Here is a 24,834-nt window from a genome sequence, read left to right as displayed (position 1 = left end):
ATCCCCTGCACGAATATGCGGGCGCGAAGGGACCAGAATAAGGTCCAATGTCATTAAAAATAGAAGATGATCACATGACTGGAAGGATGACATAGAGATATTTGGGTATCATAGCTGTAACTGAATGAGAAACGTAGGAAAAAAAAAGAACCGGACAAAGTTCTGTTGCGCTGAAATAATGGTCTCTTCATTTATTGCTCGTCTGTGTGATAAAGCAGGGCAGGCCATTCCTTGTAGGTACAGGCTGGGTGGACATTGGCCTTCAGCTTCCCCACATGCGTTCTCAGCCTCCTCGTTTCTTTGTCTGAGTCTCATTATCGCAGGTGTTTTTCAGCATCATTCCCCACATCTTACAGCCCCATCCCGCGTCACATTCCATGTATAGCCACATCCTTGTATCTTAGCAGCTGTATTCCCCTTATGTCTCCCTGCCTCATCCCCATTTTTATGTCATCCTCATCTCCTACCCCCTGTGTCTCAGCCTCATCGCTCCTGTATATCTCCTCCTTTTCACCGCTCTCCCTTGTCTCTCAGAATTAATTCCTCCCCCCCATATCTTACCATCACAGATTCCCTTGTCTCTTCACAGCCCTGTGCATTCAGCTTCCTACCCCGTGTCTCTCAGCCTCTTCCTCCCTAGTGTCTCTCAACACTGTCTCCCCATGTCTCTGAGCCCCATCCCTCTCTCCAACACATGTCTTCTGCACAATCCCTCTTCCCATATTGTCTCTCCACCTTCATTGCATACTTACCTTATGCTTCCTGCTGCTCATCTTCATAGCTTCTCTGCCCGAGGGGCCGGCATCCCTCAGACTCTTAAGGCCCAGTACAAGTGTCCCCTTATTTCCTGGACCTGGATAAAAATCCTATGATGTAGCCTAGTCCAACTTTTTCAGCCTCTTGAGTCCATGGTCTGCATCCAATGCCACCTTATATGCCACCAGGAGTGGAGAGAATGAAGAATAAAACAATGTTCCCTGAGACGCCGAATGTTTCACACTTTCAAAATCTTGGGTCAGTTTTAAGTAAAAGTTATCTAAAATTGATATAGTATCAAAGCCTGTACTACCCGCTCCTGTGTAGGCCTCAGTATAGAAAATACTGTAACAGGTGTATATTCTATAAAGCAATAAATTAACAATCTAGCGTGTATCACAAAGGGTGCAACAGCAACAGCAGCAGCAGAAGGAGTGGGTCTTTTTATAATTATTTATTTAAAATTAACATTTCCCCCATTACAAAAACCTACTTGTCCAAGTGTCTCATATAACATGCAGTGTAAGACTATCCCAAGGAGCAGGGGTTAAAGTGAGGGGGAACGGGGTGGAACTGAGTTCCACCACCTCTAATGGTGAGGTGGAACATTTTAACCTCCACATTGGCCCTGCACAGTAATTATCACAGAAAAGCATTCTAGTTTGCAGGGGGATGCCAAAAACCCTACCCCTGGCCCTCACTCTACCTAATGGGGGGAGGGGGAGTAATTAGGTGGCAGAGAGAATGAGTTCCCCCACTTCTGCATGACCACTTTAAGCCCTGCCAAGGAGTAATCCAGAACTAGAGATGTAACTAGACATTTTAGTTGCCTGAGAAAGAGAGTGCACTAGTGTACCCCTCCAGAACTAACACTCACCCCATTATAAAGATATTACCATATTTTGCATCACTGGAGGGGCCCTAAACAAACTAACATGTCAAAGTTGCTATCCTTTAACATGCGCTATCGCTGCCGCAACCATTGTCCAATCTACTCACTTATATATTTGAACATAAAAGAGGGTCCTTCACCAGCGCATCACATACACAAATATCTCTATGTGGACAAATAAACTTCCGTTATCAATTTAGGATAGAATGCTGGTGTTAACATAATGAAAATTAACATTGTGAATGTCAACTTCTTGACTGCACACTCTTTTTATGGAGGAGATTTATCAAAGCTTAGAGCAGCGGTGGGGAACCTCCGGCCCACGGGTCATATACGGTCCCCCGCAGCCGGTCTGTCCGGCCCGCCCACCTGCCCGGTGCCTGCAGAGGGAGTCAAGTACAGGGGAAATCTTGCGAGAGCTACCGACCTCTTGCGAGATTTCCCCTATACTTGACTCCCTGCACAGCTGTCGGACCACACAGACCGGCAATTCTTAAACTGTGGCAGCCGCTGGAGCATGGGACGGCTGCCGCAGGTGAACTTGTAAGTGTTTTTTTTTTTATATATATGGCCCGCGAGGCATTTTTCACCAATACAAACGTCTCTTTTCCCCAAAAAGTTTCCCCATCCCTGGCTTAGAGGGATATAAAGTACAAGCCAATCAGCTCCTGACAGTTTTCAAACACAACCTGTAAGAGACAGTTGGAAGTTGGTTGGCACTTTATCTCTCTCCAAGATTTGATAAACCTATCCCTTAAATTCCAGTGGTGGTTGAAGGCTAGCAATGGGGCACATTATCAAAGAGAAGTGCCTTTAATAGCAGAGATGACCTTCAGAGGTGAGATCCATAATGTTCTTGGTGCTTTCTCAAATACTGCACGTTGGAACAAATAGCGAAAAACTTTCTAACGCTATTAGATACAAAGAGTCGGATGTAACGATGCCTCAGTTTGGCAGCAGCGGAGGATGCTGCCCGATCCTGGATGTTGTTTTAAGGGGGTAATCACTAACAAGGCAAAACCATGCCCCTTTAAAAAAACATCCGAGTTTGGCCGGCATCCCATATGGCCGCTGAACTTGGTCGTCATTACGTCCGGCCATGTAACATTATTTGGTTAACTGCTCAACTCATCAAGATGTGATGGCATTATTTTGTCCCTGTAATGGTCAACTGTCTAGACGGTGTTCTACCTTCTTCTTGGTCAACACAGCTACAATTTAAATTTTTTGACCATGATGGTCTATTATCTTCTTTCAGCCTTGATATTCATGTCATTATGAATCTATGAATATTGGTTCAGCTCAGAGCTGGATTTTCCACCTACCTAGGGCCCAGCATGTACCAAGAGGCCCATAAAGATATCTTGGCCAATCAAAACGTTCCCAGAGGAGCATTGCGTGACTACCGCATGATGTCATGACATCACATGGACTAGCCCACACTCCCAAAGTCCCTTTGATCTTCTTTTCTAGAATAAATGGACACACAAAATGGTTTTATCCACTGTATGTGGGCAGTCAGTTTACCTGAACATGTGAAACCGGTATTAAGCTACTTCCAAAATACCTAGAGCCTGGTTCAGATTTGTACGCAATGGCGATGTTCATGCAGATGAGCATCAACTGTAGACTGCGCAGGTGCCAAGGTACTCCATCGATGCTGCCTACAATCAGCAGCATAAATATTGCGTTATGAATTGTTGGAGGGAGGTGGGTCCCAAACCGGTATCTTGCCTAGGGCCCCATGAGGTCTCAATCCAAATCTGGTTCGGGTAACAAAATGTCTATCTCCACTGTGTACTGTGTACATATAGGCCCTTCAGGTTGATTTGAGCCTTTTGAGGAGGGGGTGGAGAGGGGCGTGGGGTGCCGGCCTGGTCCATTAGCATATGTAAACGCCCAGTGTTTCATGGGCGTTCCCATGAAAACACTGATCATATACATGCTAATGCGTTCATGACGCACGTGTGGGGGGTGGACAGCTGACATAACCAAATGACAGCTGCCCGACAATTCCTTGGAAATCTACACGCATATGTACGAGTGGTCTGGACCACTCTTGCATATGCGTGCGCCTTCACCATCATTGATGGTCGACGACCATCGAAAGATGGGGGAGGTTCCCACTGGCATGCGAATAGATGTTTATGCAAAAAATCCAGTCGCATGCTGGGCAAACAAACCCGACGTGCGAAGGGGGGGGCGGATGTACCACCATTCGCAGGGTGGGTTCTGGTTAACTCGCAAGGGTGCGAATTCGCGCCCGAGCGAGTCAACCAGAATAATGGCTACAGGCAGCTGGTGCACTTTACTCTACAATTATGCTAAAAAACAAAAAGTCTAAAAATAAGCGAAAGACATAAAGGCTTAGAACATACTTCAAAGACATGATATTTTTACTTCTTTCATTACAGCTCCACTAGGTTTCTATTGCAACTCGCAAATATAAATGATTCAAGTTTAGTGCTTTCATAAACCCATTCAACGTCATACTGACTGTAAGACCTTATTTATAATTAATGCAGATATTTTATACTTCGATCATCTCGGAAATATATGAGAAGCCGTATTATTACTGTGTGTTCGGAATAGAGAGCTTTTATCACCATCATCATCTTCTCTAAATCGTGCTACAAGTCTACAACAAGTTATTAATGATCTGAACTTGGAAGACGCAGAGAGTTCTAGCGGCATCTGTATAAGAACCAGGCGGTACACAGCATTCGTTTTATTAGGCGGTATTTGTGGTTAATATCTATTGTTCTTACATTTACCCTTCTAGCGGCAATGCTTATAAATAATATAATAATAATTTATCTGAAATACGTTATGCTTAACCAATGGGAGAGATGATTTGGCAATGTTATATGATTCATCAGATCTCAGAGGACTAACTATTCTTCTTATCTTTGTAACACAGGCATTTAAATGTATATACGGTACTTGTTTCTTAGCACGGCCACAATCGTTGGGGTCGTGTACCTTTAAGTTAAGGTACACGATACCCGCGATGGACCTGATTTCCTTTGAAATCAGGTCCATTTTGCCGGCAAAGGAAAAATCGGGGGCATCGCGTCGGTCGGGACCATTAACATTGGTCCCGACGCGACCGACGCGATGCCTCCGATTTTGCCATAGGCTTCAATGTTAAAATATTTTTTAACATTGAAATCGGGAGCATCGCGTCGGTCTTGTGCCATTATAATGGCACAAGATGAGATGGACTTGATTAAGTCCATCTGATATGGTTTTTATGCAAATAATGATTTCTACAGTTTTGCACATGACCTTTATCACAAAATATCACTGTGCATAGTTGATATAGGCAAGGCAGTGTTATTCATTTTGAACGTTTAGTTAAACATTAGTCCTTTATGCAATTAAATTCATGAACTTTCTAACCAAGTGTCTGTATCTCTTGAGAGTTCCTTCTGGCAAGCGAGCCTCAATACAATGCAATATTGTGTGCTAATCAAGTACATCTGAATCCTGTTATTGAAATCCACATAATAGCGTTCGCAACACCACGATTATAAGCAAGGCATTCACGGACATGTTCTCCAGTTAATTTATAAACATTGCTTCAAATGTTCCAACTTATTTGTGCCATGAATAGAAATGTTTTACAAAGCAAAAAAAAACAAAAACCTGTGTTTATAAATATGTTTCAAGATAATGTAAAGTAGAATTAATTACATTTTTTTTTGTGTACTGTAATTCAATCAAGTTCAATACAAAGCAGCATTTTCAGATTTATTTTCATTTAACCTTCGATGAGTAATTTTCTTCTTTCTACTTTCCCTCCCAGAGCCATTTCCACTTGCCCAATGTATAAAGCCGTCGTGTGTTTAGTATTCTACTTTAGCCAGATGAGCACTCCAGCTTTGGTATTTATATCTGCAGTCACAAAATGATCTGCTAAGTTATTTTGCTCTTGCAGTTATATTACATGTCCACTAGAGGCTTCATTGTGCTTCCTCTTCTGTCCTCTAAGCCAGTGTTGATTTGCTACCAAACTGCTGCAAAAGCAAGATGGCAGCATATTTAATTTCAATCCTAGTTGAAATGACATAAAAAGCTGCCAATTTTTATAAGATTTCCTATTGAAAGTCAAGTTTGAACTAAAACTAATTTCTACATATACCTCCCCCAAAGCTCCCCACATTGGAAGAAATAAGTTATGCCAGTTACAGATGTCCCGAGTAGTGCTAATTAAATATCATGTCATGTCCCCAATAGTGCTGTTACATATCATGCCCCCAGTAGTGCCAGTAACATATCATGCCCCAGTAGTGCCAGTTACATATCATCTCCCTGTTGGTGCCAGTTACATATCATGTCCCCAGTAGTGCCAGTTACATATCATCTCCCTGTTGGTGCCAGTTACATATCATGTCCCCAGTAGTGCCAGTTACAGATGTCCCCCGTAGTGCCAGTCACATATCATGTCACCAGTAGTGCCAGTTACAGATGTCCCCAGTATTGCCAGTTATAGATGTCCCCAGTAGGGCCAGTTACAGATGTCACCAGTAGGGCCAGTTACAGATGTCCCCAGTAGTGCCAGTTACAGATGTCCCCAGTAGTGCCAGTTACAGATGTCCCCAGTAGTGCTAGTTACATATGTCCCTAGTAGGGCCAGTCACATATCATGTCCCCAGTAGTGCCAGTTACAGATGTCCCCCGTAGTGCCAGTCACATATCATGTCACCAGTAGTGCCAGTTACAGATGACCCCAGTATTGCCAGTTATAGATGTCCCCAGTAGTGCCAGTTACAGATGTCCCCAGTAGTGCCAGTTACAGATGTCCCCAGTAGTGCCAGTTACAGATGTCCCCAGTAGTGCCAGTTACAGATGTCCCCCGTAGTGCCAGTCACATATCATGTCACCAGTAGTGCCAGTTACAGATGTCCCCAGTATTGCCAGTTATACTGTAGATGTCCCCAGTAGTGCCAGTTACAGATGTCCCCAGTAGTGCCAGTTACAGATGTCCCCAGTAGTGCCAGTTACAGATGTCCCCAGTAGTGCCAGTTACAGATGTCCCCAGTAGTGCCAGTCACACATCATGTCACCAGTAGTGCCAGTTACAGATGTCCCCAGTATTGCCAGTTATAGATGTCCCCAGTAGTGCCAGTTACAGATGTCCCCAGTAGTGCCAGTTACAGATGTCCCCAGTAGTGCCAGTTACAGATGTCCCCAGTAGTGCCAGTTACAGATGTCCCCAGTAGTGCCAGTTACAGATGTCCCCAGTTGTGCTTTTAGCAACAACAAAAAAGAACATTCTGGAAACAATGGTTTTCGGAATAATGTGGATAACAGAAATCCGGATAAGGGATAGTCAACCTGTATAAGAAACTGTTCATAAATAATGAATAAATCCAGGCCTCCTTTTTCCATGACACATGATAAAGCGATATTAAAGACATTGATGCTTTTAAAACATTTCAAGTTGGTGGAACTGTAATGGACATTAGTGTTTTATGTGGTCTTGAATGAATCCTACAATAAATGTCTTTGATGTTTATCTAGTGGATACTGTACATTGCGCTTCTCCAAATGTGTGAAATACAGCTTCTCCTGTGAATAACGTGTGTGTGTAACACCTCTACAATGATTAATAACACCAGCTACCATTTAGGACTTCCGTCTATATTTATCTACATACTCTTCTGTTGCAACAAAAACACCTAATGGTTTGTCCATTTTTGCCAGCAATAAGGATTTCTTACCCTTTGATACGCAGAGGTAGAGCCCTAACGGTCAACAGCTTCTGCAGAGCAGAATTGTTTCAACAAGGTACAAAATGAACAGTGGGTGACCCAGGTAGCAGCTATCTGCCTGCCAAGCTGTATTCCATTGAATTAGGCAGAGAGTTGTAAAGTGGAAATAAAAAATGCAAATCACCCTCTCATTTAGGGAATTGAAATTTAAATTATATTTGGTTACGAGTGCCCAAAGGAAGAACTATTTTATTTCCCATCCTCCTGCATTTGTAATTAGTAAATTATTATATAATTTGTCAAAATGCATTAACGTCATCTGAATCACCAGGAATATATTCATTTGCTGTATGAGACAAAAATCTCATGTAAGTAGAGTCAAAATATGGAATAATTTATTTGGAGCTATACAATATCTGGTGATGTGTGGTTGCAAGCTCAAGAACAGCTCAAACATCATTCATTTTCCTACGTATCTCCAAGGGGGCAGGGGGTGTAGCTGCTATGGGGCCCAGAGCAGAGAGGGGCCACCTTCCCTGTCACAGTTACATGTGTCATATACAGGGGTGTAACTACCATAGGTGCAAGGGGTGCAGCTGCTATGGGGCCCAGAGCAGAGAGGGGCCACCTTCCCTGTCACAGTTACATGTGTTACATACAGGATGTAACTACCATTGGTGCAGGGAGTGCAGCTGCTATGACGCCCAGAGCAGAGAGGGGCCACCTTCCCTGTCACAGTTACATGAGCTATATATAAGGGCATAGCTACCATAGGTGCATGTGTTAGATACATTTTTCATTATTAGGTGTTACAGTACATAGGGGCCCTTAAAAACCTTTTCCTTAGGGTTTATCTAGGTATGCCCTTGGACCAGCTCATTGTAGTGTGATATAAAGTGAAACAGTGACCATAATAATGTTACAAAATGTGAAGCGGGCACTGTATTGTTGCACAATATAAAGTGGTTGCACTATATTGCGGCATAATGTGAACTGGGTGCACTGTAATGTGGCATAATATAGATTGGGGACACTATGTTAATTGGGGGCACTGTATTGCCTAATGTGTGCTGGCAGCCCTGCATTGTAACACAATGTGAACTGAAGCACTATTATGGGTTAACAACTGCTGCGGGGAGGTGTCCCTCTAGAAGACTTGGGACAGGGGCTATGAGGCCCGCAAAGCTATGTCTAAGAAATTAATAAAATAAGTTAATTGGTGTTCCTCTCTATTGTTATTTATGCTTTTTTTTTTTCATCTTTTCATCTTTGGTATGCAGTCAAGAATTCGACATTCACTATGCCGACATTCATTATGTTGACATCAGAATGTTGAAAGGTATGATGTCAACATCGTTAAACTGTAGACATCTCACATACAGAAGTCTCCAAAATGTTGATGTGGACAATTTATTGACAATTATGAAAATGTGCCCATTAGTCTTAGTTAGGTGTTGACATTGTGGCAGTGTCAACATGATACATGTCGACATTTTGCACGTATACCCTTTCAGGCAAACAACATGTGCATTCAATGTAAAGATAACATTTTCTTTTATCTCCAACTCATGCCATGGTTCAGCAAGGATGCAGCAATTATTGCTTCTGTACTGCCACCTAGTGGAAACTTGTGGGAACACCATAAAACTCACACGCCAAACTCCTTTCATGATGTTTTATTGAAAAGGTACATTAAAAAAAAAGTACACAGAGTAAAACCATTAATTACTGCAGAATAAATGTCTCTAAATGAATGTGCTTGAAAAGTCTCTCTCTTGTGCTCCCTTGTATTCATGTGCTGCGTCAAAACCCAGTATTGGAACATTGCAATCTGCATCCTCATAATTGAACACATCTTCAGTAAAATGCAAATATTACAATTAGGTTCTAGAAAATAAAGGACAGATATTTGACAATAAATATAAACTCTGTACATTATTGCATTAGGGATCCACAAAAATAAAGTGGCTTTGATGAAAACAAGGAAACAGCTTCAAAACAGAAAATATATAACTTGCGTTATATTGGTTTTAGAACCAAACAAATGTTCTGAGATCATCTATGTTTCTGGATATATATACACATATATATATATATTTATTCCATATCGTATATTTGCTCTACTTTACCAGTATCTTCGCTGGGTCATGGAAAAAAAGCAACAAAAGACTGTAGACATTTTCTCCTTATGGCAATAGAAAGTAATATGGCTTTTCTAGATTTGGATCGTCTATCAACACTGGAACGAAAACAAGAATGAACCTATTAAAAGCGAAAGTTGCCTTTCAATCGTAACGCAGCGTCTAGCTTCTAGAACTATACAAGACGACAATATAAGGGTCTATGACAACACTACACGTTTCCCCTGTAAACTTTACAATTTGATCACACAGAATAATATTTAATGTTAACCACTGATTCGGTGTTAACCACGATAAAGCACTTTTTAAGTCTATAGATTCCACACTTTCATGATGGTCATTTAGATTTAATAACATGTATTTACATCAAAGAACTAGGAAGATCCCCATTTTCAAGTCTGCCAGGAAAAAACAAATAAAATAAAAACAATTTGCAATCGCTGATGATTAAAATAAATAACTCATAGGGATCACAGGCAAAGTTGCAAATACAATCCTAGATGTGCTTTTCTTAACAAAGACCGCAAGTATTTCACTGATTGCGTTGACTGAGCTTTAAATAATGGCAAAGTATGGCTGAGCCCGTGGGCTCACGGATTATAATTTCCAGACGGCTCTGTTAGGGAGGCAATGACAGTGCAAGGAGTCTTTAATGCAGCTGAAGGTTCCAGTCCTTTGTCTCACCGGTGCTGCACCCGGCAACGGATACGTTGCAGCTAATAGGGGGCAAACAGAATGGAGGCTGTGGTTGCCCGGATGGAGCCATGCGCCGGCCTTAGAAATGTAGGAGGTAAACCGGAGCCCTGGAATAGGGAACTGTAGGGCCGAGGTGGTAATGAGAGGGTAGACGTTACGGCGGCTGCTAGAGGTGAAGACAGGAAGGTCGGGGTTAAAGGCTTGATCATGTCTTTCTGGAAGGCCAGTTTTGCCTGGAAAAATAAATAAAAAGAATCTATTATTCTACATCATGTCACATTCTGATATATATTAGAACTACATGTTGCTTTAACAGTCTAGAATAAGCTTTGTATGGCAAACAAAACATCAACAAATTCTTCAATGGATGTAACATCATTAAATTTGGTACTTGTGAGTTATCCGGGCTGCCGATTTCTAAATCGGGTCGGATCGGGCACATCGCATCGCATCGCATGCGACCATCGGATGCGATGCGATGCGATGACCCGATTTTTCCATAGGAATCAATGTTAAAATGGACTTAGTCCATTTTAACATGGAATTCAATGGGAAAAAGGGGTCCTTTTCATACCCCTACTATCCAAGTGGGCATGGAGTTGGATATAAACCTGTGGCGAGCGTAGCGAGCCACCGAGCCCGAAGCGTGGCGAGCGTAGCGAGCCCCGCGAGGGGACACAGAATACCGTCCCCTCGCGGGGCTCGCTTCACTCGCCACGCTTCGGGCTCGGTGGCTCGCTACGCTCGCCACAGGTTTATATCCAACTCCATGCCCACTTGGATAGTAGGGGTATGAAAAGGACCCCTTTTTCCCATTGAATTCCATGTTAAAATGGACTCAGTCCATTTTAACATTGATTCCTATGGAAAAATCGGGTCATCGCATCCGATGGTCGCATGCGATGCGATATCGCATCGCATCTGATTGTATGCCTTAACTTAAGGCATACAATCAAAAAATCGGCAGCCCGGATAACTCACAAGTACCTTAAATTTTATATTTTGTCATGTCAGCAATGGTAGATAAAGAGGATACTTGTGGCTGTAGCATCAACAAAGCAGGTAGGCCCTACTTACCTACTTTTATCGTTGCCCCTCCAGAAGAAACCCAAAGAGGCAACATGTCAGGGGAAAAGGGACGAGGCTGATGTCACCAAGCCCCGCCCCCAGGCAACACAAACACAGTGATTCGTGGGTCCACGGGACCTAAATGATGCAAAATTACACTATTTGCATCATTTAGCTCCACTCCCACATCTGAGACACGGAAATTGGGGGAAGGACGAGTGGTGGCTCTGGGGAGCAAGCCGGATACTTCCCCACCTACCTGGTGGGCCGGGAGGGGGACACGATTTTCGGGAGCCTCCAGCCCCTTCCGGGAGGGTAGGCAAGTATGATGTAGGCAGTTAGCAAACATTTACAATGAAGCAAAACAGGTACAAGCGCCAAATTGACTTGTTAACGTCATGATGATACACACCATTAGGGGAGTCATAGATGGTGCATGATGTGCAACCTCTATGAGACCTGAGGGCAGGGGTGTTTTAAAAGAGGAGGAGGCCCGTGTGACGCCTCCTCCGGGCTTGGCCCCTCCTCTTCTTCAGGAGTAGCAGGGTCCGAGCACTAGAGCGCTCAGACTCTACTACGCATGCGCAGATCTCTGGAAAATGGCACGGCTGGCATTTGTCCAGCGATTTCCACACTAGCAGCAGTGTGGAGTCTGAGCACTAGGGCGCTCAGACTCCATTGAAGTATGTTGAAGTTTTGCATAGGACGCAGACACCGACTCTGCACAGGAGAGGTATGAATATCAGCCAAGTTCCTCGTACAGCGGGTTTTCCAACTCTACCATTACAGTCCAGGTTTTAAGGCTATCCATGCTCGAGCACAGGTGACTTTGTTAAATCAAATTGACTGAGGTATTATTAATTATCTGGAGGAGCAGCATAAGCCTTTCATTGTATAGGATGGGAGAGTGCTGCATTTTTATTTACGGTACTAGGTTGCCGAAATTTGGGAGTGATTCCAATTGATCGCTCCCTTGCGCATCCACACAGGGGCGTGATGTTTAGCGACTGCGCATGCGCCTAGGCATTTACGTGCATGTGCAGCCGCATTGTGCGAGCGGCCAGGGCAAATTAATTATTCGCCGGCAACTCGCACACATCAATGCTGGTGGGGGGGGCGTAGGGTGGCAGGCCGTGTCTGCGCCCATGGGAACGCCCAGCATTTCATCGGCATTCCCATGAAAACGCTGGGCTTTACCATGGATATTCGCCAGTGACACGGGTGCGGTGAGCAGGCAGCTGACATCTACAGATGCGCCGCAGATCTAAGGCCAGCAGAGCCTGAATTAGATCTTTGAGCGCTGGGGAAATCATTCCATGCTCGGTCACCATGGAATGATTTCGCCCCCTCGCGCAATCTGCGAATGGATGTTTATGCAAAAAAAAAATCCATTCACATGCCTGCGGGGAGATTTGTGGTGCGTTCGGGCGGGCAACGTTTAAATGACTTGCAAAGCTGCGAAATTCGTAGCTTTGCGAGCCAACCAGAATCACCTCCTCTCTCTTATATTAGGAAATACTGTAAGAAAAGGTAATAATTCATGGTGACAAGTGCAATTGCGGAAGATTAATAATGCATACTTGTTCCAGCTAGTAAGTACGTTCTACCTGTAATATTAGCTGCCGCTGACCCTCACACAAATAACATATTATGCAAAGTAGAAAATGTTAATAAACTAAAATATTTAATTAAGGGGCTTCAAATGAAGCAATTAGCACTTCCTTAGTATCAGACTGCAAACAATACACAAATTAATGTATACTGCTGCTTAATGTGAAGAAAAAAAATCAAATCCGTTTATTTTGTAGCAAATGTTTAGGATATCAGGGAGAGGTGTTCTAAGCCTTGAAAAGTGATAAAATGGAGAGAGATAAACCACCAACCAATCAGCTCCTGTCATTTTTCAAACACAGCCTATAATATGGCAGATCAGCAGTGGCCTGCGGGGGATACGCGGCCCGCTACTGTTGAGGGGGCTGGCGGCCTGGGCGCAGCTGCTTGTGACAGGGGGGGGGGGCGGGACAGTTTTCCCCATAGCACCCCCCTAATGGCGGCCCTGTGTACAGCACCCAGCTCCAGTTGTAGCTGGCAGTGCAGGCAGAGTTTCTGGAGCCAGAGCACTGCCTGATTAACCAATATGCTTATTAGGCTGCAGCCTAGGGCACCAGGACTGCGGTTAGAGGGGGAGTGGGTGCCTTGCAAGTGACAGCCGAGGAATAGTAATAATAATTTATCCCAAGCTTCTTAGCTATAACTGGAGGGGGGGGGGGGGGGTAACGTTCCTAAAACTTAGGGTATTAGCCTAGGGCACCTGTAATCTTTAATCAGGCCCTGCATATCCAGGAATGCTCAGGGCATATGACTGGAGTAATGTAATTGGGGGGCTCCCTGCATTGCCTACACCCCTTCAGCATACCTCCTAACTTTGCCGGGGCTCAGAGCGGGACACGCCACATTAAAAGGTGCATCCACAGTGAAAAGGGATTGGGTCCGCAACATAAGGGGCGGGGCTCTGGTCAAATGGGGGAATGGCCGAGTGAAGTGACCCAATGTTAACATCATTTCTGGGGCGGATCGGAGTGGATCTAAAACACATCCTAGTTGCCCGATTTCACCCACACTGCACTAGTGTATATAGGACTATATTTATTCCCAGTTACACCCTCCTAGAAGAAAGTTGGATAAATAAAATAGTCGAAGACGCATTATACGTAAAATGTTCAATATAAGCAAATTTAAACCAGGACACGGCAGGCAGGATGGAGAGTACTTCAAATTGGAGCGGTTTACAGATCAACAGAACAATCTGACGGATTGGAAAGATAATTACTAGAGAACATGACTATGATCAGTAGGGTGATAATTTTGGTAGATTTCAATATACCTGACGGGGACTGGAATCTGCCAATTGCTAAAATAGCCAAAGCAGTGACAATATAGAGTGCGTGAGTGGGACATCTCTCCAGCAATTAGTTAGGGAACCAGCAAGCAAGCAATCAATACTACAATGTACTCGCAGATGGAGATGTAGCATCACATGTGTCTGCTAGTGAGAACTGGAGTCTCGTTGCCATCAGTCACTGTGATATATTACACAGGAGCTGAACTAACATTTAAGGTTTTATAAAGGCAGAATGGCAATTGATAGGGGGAATGCAAGAACCGAGGAATAAACTGCGACATGCTTTGTGTTAAATCTGTTAGTAAGATTCAGGAGAATGATTCTCAGTGCCAATAGTTATGTGCTTATAATACGCAGACCAAAGGGGAGGATAAAATAAGGTGGGGCTAGACAGTACAGCAGAAGGACCCAGCTCTGCAGCCGAGGGAGCAGAGCAGTGACTCCGATTGAGGAACAGATTCAAACTTTATAAGTACCAACTAGCAAGCTGCGAGGCTGGGTACCGCGCATCCCATTCGATGGGCAGTCCTGCTGCTCGGTGAAAGTTGGGAGGTATGGGTTAAGTGTTCAGGGTCCTTTAGAGACACAGAGGGAGAGAATGAGATAGTCCTGAAAAGTGATAAAATGGAGCTACCAACCAATCAGCTCCTACCTGTTATTTTTCAAACACAGCCTGTGACATGGCAGGTAGGAGTTGATTGGCTGGTGGTTTATCACTCTCCACTTCATCACTCTGGACCAGAGAGACAAAGGGGTGAGGATGAGACTAAGAGACAGGGGGCAAGGATAAGGCGAGACACGCTGGGTGAGGATGAGGCTAAGAGACAAAGGGGATACATGGATATGGGACATGGGAGATGAGCTGCTGGCTTCCTCCGGTACCCGGGCTCTTATCTTCTCTTGATGGCCCTACAGGAGTGCAGGTAGGACCTGCTCTACTTCTGAACCATGGAGGATGTGCACACATTGCACACAGCCAGGTGGGTAGTGCTGACAACGGTTGGGCCCCCAAGAGCCTCCATCCCTGATAGGTTAATCCGTCCTTGTACCCACAGAGTGTTTTTCCTCATACTATACACATGGGGTAGAAGATGTATGAAGCAGTGATAAGGGAGGAGAAGTGAGCCAGTGGAGAAGTGGCCCATGGCAACCAATCAGCACTGAAGTAACATCTATAATTTGCATATTATAAAATTATACAGAGCAGCTGATTGGTTGCCATGGGCCACTTCTCCTCTGGCTCACTTCTCCTCCCTTATCACTGCTTCATACACCTGCCTCACCCCACCGCACGCCATTCTACCCCAATAGAGAGATAATGGGAGATGGGCAATTGACATTGGTTGATGGCAGCTGATTGACTTTACGCTCGATGTCCTGTAATTGACCGATCTATAGACTGGTCATTATTTAGCCACTTAACTGTGGGCCAGTCCAGACTGATGCAAATAAATTCCCCTACAGACACTCCACGAATATCCGGAATGATTTGGTCATCTGTATTCACTACCACTGCAAGATCTCCTTGTGGCCCTGTCTGACTAGATGTCACAGACAACATCTGCAGAACAAGAGATCCGGCTCCATTTCGAAGCTACAGTACAAATGCGCTGATAGAGTAATTAGCCAAGAGTCATTAATTCTGGGTGTTCCAGTCCAGCAAATATGAGCATAGGAACACATTAACAAGAGAAAACAGAAATGCAAAACATCTAATGCAAACATTTAAACAACATAATAATAAAATATGGGGATACGGTCACTAGGTCTACAAGAATTAGGTCGACATGCATGGAGGTCAACATGACTGAAGGTCAACATGGGGAAGATCAACTGTCAAAAGTTTGATATGGGGCTTTTCCTTTTTATTTTTTGAACCGCCATGTGCCGACTGGCAGTATTTCAAAATACCTGCCAGCCACAGGGGGCCCCTAGCTAGGTGGGGGGGCAGGGGTACTGACCCCCTTTGCCCCCCCCTTTAATCCAGCCCTGGGAGGGGCTAAAATGACACAATTTGCATCATTTTAGCCCCACCCCCTCCCCGGGGACTCACAAAATTCGGGATTTTATACAGCGGGGAAGAGGAGGGCGGGGGCTGCGGCAGTGATGCAGGATACTTAACCACCTTCCCCGGGGGCCAGGAGGGGGATCCGATTTGTGGGACCCTCCCGGCCATTCCGGGAGGATAGGCACATATGGGCTGGGGGGATGGAGTTCGGCTAAGCTGTGAGAAATGCCTTACAGCAATTTGTCAGAATGTACATTTAAAATGGTACCGGAGATAGCTCTTTATAAAAGTACAATGTTTCAGTTTCTGTGCTTCCAAAGACCTTTACTTTATTTCTAAATTGCAGAACCTCTTTCAATATGTCCTCATATATTACAGGCCTGATTGCATCTTTTTTCATTTTCGTTCCGAGCAGAGTCTAGTTCAGCAGGTTGCTGATTGGAGTACTTGACCCCTGCGGAGAGCAGGGAGGAGTGGCAAGCCACAGCTACGGCTATTATGGATTCTGCTGCTGAGGCGACACAATATTGAACATTTGCTGCAGTGTTCCAAAGGCGCTGGAAAGTCTATCGAGAGTACATTTAAAACAAATTGCAGACTGGTGTGAAACGCATTAGTTAATGTACTTCCTACTTAAGCGAGTGCACTATACGTTACACAGTACAATCAACGGTGTAATAGAAACGGTGGCATTTAAAAGTACTACAGGGAAAAGCTGCATAGAGCCCCTTCAGCCGCTTCATTCAGTGATAGGAAAAACTGGAGACTGCGATATAGTCAGACTTGTCTGTTATGGCTGGTACTGCCGTGGTGCGGAACCTCTACACTGCCATATCGCCGCTCAATGCTTTGCAATGAGCCCTGGGAGAGAATCAGACTCACGCGCATGATGAAGGGATCGCCCCAAATGCCGCGGGAGTCGCGCCTCTGTAGTTGTCTGTTTAAATCTATTGTATTAACTGATTATACAGAATAAGGGTCATTGTGCGACACTTGAAGCGTATCAGCTTACCACCACATTTGTGGTGACAGGTTAGTGACATTAAATCAAATCAAAGGGCCTGATTCAGACTCGATCTCTGGGCTGCGGATTAGATCGATTGCTGAACGACCGCGTATGGGCATGATTTGCAGGGCACATGCGCAATGTCCCCCTGCAAAAGAAGCAAGCCATCGCTGGCCGTCTGTATGGTGATTGACAGCTGGCAGCGGTTTGTGGGCGGCACGCCGGTGTTTCCTGGCAGTGCCCTGGAAAATGCATGTGGCACGCGGCCGTTGGGTGGGAGGGTCGCTGATAAATGAATGCACGCACACAGTATAAGTGTACCATGTGCTATAGCATGGTTCCTTTTGCTCACCGTGCTTCAGGCACAATTTTAAATTCCCACTCTATGGGGCAGATGTATTAAGCCTTAACAAGAGATAAATGCAAGGGTGATAAGGAGAGATAAACGTCCAGCCAATCACCTGCTAACTGCCATGTTACAGGCTGTGTTTGATTGGCTGGACGTTTATTTCTCCTTATCACCCTTGCATTCATCTCTTGTTAAAGCTTAATACATCTGCTTCTATGGCCCTTACTCTGGTTGACTCACTTTTGTACGAATTTGCAAGTGGGACCGATGTTTTGTGTATGCACATGTGCAGCTGAACTCGGTGCTTAATCTGTTCGCCGATTGCACGAGAGGGGCATGTGGTTAAGGCTAGGGGCATTAGCATACGCCCAGCATTTCATGGGCGTTCCCAAGAAAACACTGGGCATACACATGGTAATGCGGTCATGTCGTACGTGCGGAGGTGGCAGGCAGCCGACATAACCGGATGCCAGCTGCCTGCCCATATCACTGCATTTCTTCGTTATATGTACGAGTGGTCTGGACCACCTGTACATATGCGTGTGCCTTTCCCATCATTCGATGGTCGGCGACCATCGAAAAATGGGGGAGGTTCCCACTGGCATGCGAATGGTTGTTTATGTAAAACATCCATTCGCGTGCCGGACGAACGAACCCGGCGCACAAATGGGGGTGGGCGTACCACCATTCACCGGGCGAGTTCCGAATGACTCACAAAGGTGCAAATTCGCACCAGAGCGAGTCAACCAGAATAAGGCCCTATGTCCACTGGATTGGTAATGTATAAACAAGACCTGGCTTAAAAAAAAAACTGTGAAAAACTCATGTAAATCTTTTTCATGTTGACCTTTTGCTTGTGTCAACCTTTTGTCTATGCTGACATAATGCATGTCAATCTTTTTGGTGTGTCGACCATACAACCGCACCCCTCTCTAACATAGCAGGGTATGTAGAGCGACTGGCAGATTGGGATGTACAGGAGTCAGTGACATTTTGTCATTATGTAGCCGATAGAAAGACTCCGGCTTGCTGCAGCTATTTGCGTTATTCCGGCTACTTACGGCTAAAATACTCGGACTGCGCTGCAGCTTGTTGTACGGGCTGTATTTAGGCTTCATGGGTTTTCCTGCTACTCTGTCCTTGTGTCTTCTGCTGGAGATGTGCTGGAACAACATGAGACAGGCTCTGTAAGTTGTATTCAATAAATGCACAAACATTGTATATACAGCATAGGTGTGCGCAGCACATTTCATTAGGGGGTGCACATTTCATTAGGGGGTGTCTTACACGCCCATTGGGTGTGTCTAACACCACCAATCCGACGTGTCTACCATCAGCTATTCGCACTCGCTACAATATAAAACGTCTCTCAGCCGCACCATAATCTCCGGCCTAGTTCAGTTTTAATCTTCTTATTACTCTGTGTAACACTAACAGCACATGCAAATACAGTCATAAACATATACGGATAACCCAGGTATGTAGTGATATGTATGTAGTGATATGTATGTAGTGATATGGATGACAGAGGTATGTAGTGATATGACAATGGTCTAGTACAATTAACAATGCAAAACACACATACTTGATTGATGGGCGCTTGTTTTAATGTAATACCAGTTCTAAAATGCAAAAGTATATAAGGGTGGGCACAGCATTAGGGGGTGCCTGTGCACCCCTAACACTCTATGTGCGCACGCCTATGATATACAGTGACCGTAAAGAGCTTTACTCAGTATAGACGAGATTATCAAGCCTTGGTGGGCGATAAATACCAACCAATCAGCTCCTGTCATTTTTGAAACACAGGAAAATGTATTATCCTCTAATATAAGGAAGTTGTGGTATCTCCACATGTTATATGTACTGATACTTATTCTTCTCTTTATGTATGACGGTGTGTGTTTAACAACAAGGGAGCTATGCCGCTGTCTATATATAGTTTATATATATATATATATATATATATATATATAGAGAGAGAGAGAGAGAGAGAGAGAGAGAGAGAGAGAGAGAGAGAGAGAGAGAGAGAGAGAGATGTAGTGCAGTGTATAGGGGGATGCAGTGTAGTGTAGTGATGTATATAAGGGAATGTATTGTAGCGATGTAGGACAGCATAGAGGGGGATGTAGTGTAGTGATGTAGAGTCGTGTATAGGATGATGTAGTGTAGTGATGTAGAGTAGTATAGGGGATGGAGGGAATTATTCTGGTTGATTTGCAAGGCTGAGAATTTGCAGCCTTGCGAGTCCCCCAGATGCCTCCCACCAAATGCCGGTCCACCTCCCCCGCACGCACACCGCGTCCGCTCGCACTGGCTGTGAATGGATGTTTAACATAAACATCCATTCACAGGCTATGTGGAAACATCCACATTGTTCGATGGTTGCGACCATTGAATGATGTGGTGAGTGCACGCGTATCTAAGTGACTCTCAGGTCACCTTACATCTGCGTTCACATTCACCAGGAAGTGGGCGGGCAGCTGACATACGGTGATGTCAGCTGCCCGTCCCCGGCATCCATGTCACAGGCCGATTACCATGGGAACGCCTAGTGGTTTCATGGGAATGCCCATGACTATCTGCTGCCACCCCACGCCTTCCACCCGCAGTTCAAACAGTCTGTTCCCCATGACCGCAAGCACCCAGCCTATGCACATGCTCAGAAATGCACCTGCGCATAAGCACAACATCGGTCCACTGTGCGAATGCATGAGGATGCGATGGAATCAGAAAGAGGAGGATGTAGTGTAGTGATGAAGAGGGGGATGTAGAGGGGGATGTAGTGTAGTGATGAAATATAGCGTATAGGGGGATGTAGTTTAGTCATGTAGAGTAGTGTATAGGGGGATGTTGTGTAGTGATGTAGAGTAATATAGGGAGATGCAGTGTAGTGATGTAGTGCAACGCAGAGGGGAATGTAGTGTAGTGCTGTAGAGTAGTGTATAGGGGGATGTTGTGTAGTGATGTAGAGTAATATAGGGAGATGCAGTGTAGTGATGTAGTGCAACGCAGAGGGGAATGTAGTGTAGTGCTGTAGAGTAGTGTATAGGGGGATGTAGTGTAGTGATGTAGAGTAATATAGGGAGATGCAGTGTAGTGATGTAGTGCAACGCAGAGGGGAATGTAGTGTAGTGCTGTAGAGTAGTGTATAGGGGGATGTTGTGTAGTGATGTAGAGTAATATAGGGAGATGCAGTGTAGTGATGTAGTGCAATGCAGAGGGGAATGTAGTGTAGTGCTGTAGAGTAGTGTATAGGGGGATGTTGTGTAGTGTTGTAGAGTAATATAGGGAGATGCAGTGTAGTGATGTAGTGCAACGCAGAGGGGAATGTAGTGTAGTGCTGTAGAGTAGTGTATAGGGGGATGTTGTGTAGTGATGTAGAGTAATATAGGGAGATGCAGTGTAGTGATGTAGTGCAACGCAGAGGGGAATGTAGTGTAGTGCTGTAGAGTAGTGTATAGGGGGATGTAGTGTAGTGATGTAGTGCAGCTTAGAGGGGGATGCAGTGTAGTTATGTAGAGGAGTGTATGGGGGTATGTAGTGTAGTGATATAGAAAAGCGTACAGGGGATGTAGTGTAGTAATATAGAGTATCGAATAGGGCAATGTAGTGTTGTGATGTAGAGTAGCGTATAAGTGGATGAAGTGTACTGATGTAGAGCAGCGTAGAGGGGGATGTAGTTTAGTGATGCAGAGTAGTGTATAGGGGGATGTTGTGTAGTGAAGTAGTGGAGCGTAGGGGGGATATAGTGTAGTGATGTAGAGTAGTGTATAGGGGGATGTTGTGTAGTGAAGTAGTGGAGTGTATAGGGGGATGTAGTGTAGTGATGTAGTGCAGCGTAGAGGGGGATGTAGTGTAGTGATATAGAGTAGTGTATAGGGGGATGAAGTGTAGTGATGTAGAGCAGCGTAGAGGGGGATGTAGTTTAGTGATGTAGAGTAGCATATAAGTGGATGAAGTGTAGTGATGTAGAGCAGCGTAGAGGGGGATGTAGTTTAGTGATGCAGAGTAGTGTATAGGGGGATGTTGTGTAGTGAAGTAGTGGAGCGTAGAGGGGGATATAGTGTAGTGATGTAGAGTAGTGTATAGGGGGATGTTGTGTAGTGAAGTAGTGGAGCGTAGAGGGGGATATAGTGTAGTGATGTAGAGTAGTGTATAGGGGGATGTAGTGTAGTGATATAGAGTAGTGTATAGGGGGATGAAGTGTAGTGATGTAGAGCAGCGTAGAGGGGGATGTAGTTTAGTGATGTAGAGTAGCATATAAGTGGATGAAGTGTAGTGATGTAGAGCAGCGTAGAGGGGGATGTAGTTTAGTGATGCAGAGTAGTGTATAGGGGGATGTTGTGTAGTGAAGTAGTGGAGTGTATAGGGGGATGTAGTGTAGTGATGTAGTGCAGCGTAGAGGGGGATGCAGACAAGAATTGAAAGAAGAAAGAATGTCTTTTGTTGGTGCACCAAAGATTAAAGATACAATAAGATTTAACTTTTATTAGGAATTTTTAAAAGATTGCGAAATAAAACACACAAACGTACATATAGACACAGACTGGTGAATAAAAAAGGGTAAGAATCCTTGTTCAGTTGGACTCCCGATAAACTCTTAATTTATATTGGTTAATCAATGTGATCCCCCAATGTGTATCCAGCAATGTTCATGGGGAAACCCCTTTGGTAATGCTGGAGATCCCACAATATAAGATTGTTATGTAAGTTGCGAGTAACCCGTTAGATATTTCCCATTTAATTAATCTACCATGAAAGGGGATTTTGATATCTATTGTGGGAACAATTCAGAGGCTTAAACACGGTATCCTATATGCAGTGTTTAGACCTTTGGTGCTGAGTGCGGATAGTACTCTCCGTCACCCGCCCAAGGTCCAATGATTGCCGTTATTGATTTTTAGCTGTGGTTATTAGTATAGCCAGGCAGCGTCGGGGGATTATATCCGTGCGGCTTCTAGTGAGTGTGCCCGTGCAGGGCTTCTGAGACATAAGCTGCCTGTGTGTGGTGGGCTGTCAGGCGTTTAGACACCACACCTTCCGGCAATGGGTTCCGTGTACAGCGGAATCAATGCATCAAACAAAAAATCAAAATACATTGTAAGTGGGGAGGGGGTATCGGGAGTCAAAACTGATGTGCGGTTGGCGCACGCTTCGCAAGAGCTTCCTCAGGACCCTGTAGGGAAATGTAGTGCAGTGATGTAGAGTACAGTAGAGGGTGATGTAGTGTAGTGATGTAGTGCAGCGTAAAGGGGGAACTAGTTTAGGGAAGTAATGTAGTGTATAAAGGATGTAGTGTTGTGATTTACTGCACTGTATAGGGGGATGTAGTGAAGTGATGTAGTGCAGCGTATACGGGGATGTAGTGTAGTGATGTAGTGCAGTGTAGTCTGCGATGCTCTATAAATAATAAGGAAAAATATTGTCTCTCACTTTGTAATACATATCCATAGCTAGAAATGTAAGATGGTTAGAATCATCAGTTAAACCCCTTTCACAAAAGAGTCCCCCGCTGGTAAACCATTATTTCCACCAGAAGGCAGCTCAAACAAAAGCAACAGAAATAACAGTGATTTACAAACCATGATAATATCAAGTGGTGATGTGGCAATGGGTGGAGTCCCCCATATGGTTACCGTACCTGTTTAAGTTGGATTTCTGAATTAACATGTACATCACAGATTTCACAATGAAACGTTTTGTTCTGTAACCCTGAACCTTTGGTGCCATTTTGGATTTTTAGCCGGGATCCGGATCTAGGATAAGATTTTATGGGACCTGCGCCATTTCGTGCTTCTAGCATTGTCTTGTGTTTAGTACCTTAATGAAAACAGAGCAGAAATGTACTTAATATTTTGAATGCATATACAGGTATGAGATATATCAGTATGCCCATAATAATAATAAAAATGATAAAACAAATAAAAATGCAAAAGCAAAATACACCGATCATGTTCATAATCAGGGGTGGCGTGTGTGTGTTGGGGGAGCGGCTGATTGCCTGGGTTCGGGCAATTTGGAGGAGCCCAGAGAAGGGTACAGTAAGATTTTTTATAATCGGATCAGGCGCAAAATGTCAATTAGTTAATTAATTATTCTCTCTATATGTACCACAGATAATTAAAAAATCTCTTATTATCAATCTGGTATAAATGTGCAGCTCCCAGAAATGACACTGGAGGTCAATAATCAAACAATAGAGCTATTAAAGAGAGCGCATGTATATCAGTAAAATAAATGTATTATATAAAAAATGTCAACAATTAAAATACATTTAATATGAATAGCCTTAGTAAACATATATCTAATGCAATTTCTTATGGCCCTTGAGCATTTTCCATTTATATAGACATATCAATAGCAATGTCCCAATTTATAAATGCATACAGCAGTGTTTTTCAACCACTGTGCCGTGGCACACTTGTGTGCCTCGAGATGTTCCCAAGTGTGGCCCCTAGATCTAGAGATGCCCAAACCAGTTTACAGCCTCCCCCAGTTCAACTGTTATTTACTGGTCTCTTCTTTTCATGTAAAGGGCCAATGTATTTTATTTTTGGTACCTGTGGGGACCAGTGTGATTGTTTTTTTGGTACTTGTTTCCTAGAACGGCCACAATCGCGGGCATTGTGTACCTTAAAGTTAAGGTACACGATGCCCGCGATGGACCCGATTTTCTTTGAAATCAGGTCCATTTTACAGTCAAAGGCAAAATCGTGGGCATCGCGTCGGTCGCGGCCATTAACATTGCCACCGACGCGACCGACGCAATGCCCCGATTTTGCCATAGGCTTCAATGTTAAAATATTTTTTAACATTGAAATCGGGAGCATCGCGTCGGTCTTGTGCCATTATAATGGCACAAGATGAGATGGACTTGATTAAGTCCATCTCACTTTGGAAACAATGTGAAATGGGCCAATATAACCCATTTCACATTGTATATGGCCCTGTCGTCACCCCACGATTGACGCCAACCCGAAGCGTGGCGAGCGCAGCGAGCCCGCGAGGGGTGGCGGTGCGCGTCCTCCGACCTTTTCATACCCCTACTATCCACGTCGGCATGGAGATGAGAACATAAAGTGTGGCGAGCGCAGCGAGCCACCGAGCCCGAAGCGTGGCGAGCGCAGCGAGGGGACGCGTATACCTGTGAAGTTATACGCGTCCCCTCACGGGGCTTGCTGCGCTCGCCACGCTTCGGGCTCGGTGGCTCGCTGCGTTCGCCACACTTTATATTCTCAAATCCACGCCGACGTGGATAGTAGGGGTATGAAAAGGTCGGAGGACGCGCACCGCCAC

General features: G+C 44.5%; 1 protein-coding gene across 9 annotated transcripts in view; it reads right to left on the bottom strand.

The window, feature by feature from the left end:
- Positions 1-9,026: 9,026 nt before the first annotated feature.
- ZNF385B (zinc finger protein 385B) overlaps positions 9,027-24,834 on the bottom strand; it is a 385,947-nt gene continuing 370,139 nt past the window's right edge. For all 9 annotated transcript variants that reach the window (XM_083154697.1, XM_083154702.1, XM_083154701.1 and 6 more), the window contains 3 exons: positions 23,180-23,358; positions 18,597-18,698; positions 9,027-10,435 (listed from right to left, as the gene is read on the bottom strand). In XM_083154697.1, the coding sequence (XP_083010823.1) occupies positions 10,223-10,435; positions 18,597-18,698; positions 23,180-23,358 (494 nt within the window). In that variant the 3' untranslated portion in view covers positions 9,027-10,222. The remainder of the gene's footprint in view (positions 10,436-18,596; positions 18,699-23,179; positions 23,359-24,834) is intronic.

The sequence above is a fragment of the Crinia signifera genome, chromosome 7 (assembly GCF_055691185.1).
Source record: "Crinia signifera chromosome 7, ASM5569118v1, whole genome shotgun sequence".
In the NCBI taxonomy this organism is placed as follows: domain Eukaryota; kingdom Metazoa; phylum Chordata; class Amphibia; order Anura; family Myobatrachidae; genus Crinia; species Crinia signifera.
The sequence above is the reverse complement of the archived record's forward strand: the minus strand, read 5'-3'. Positions and strand labels throughout refer to the sequence as shown.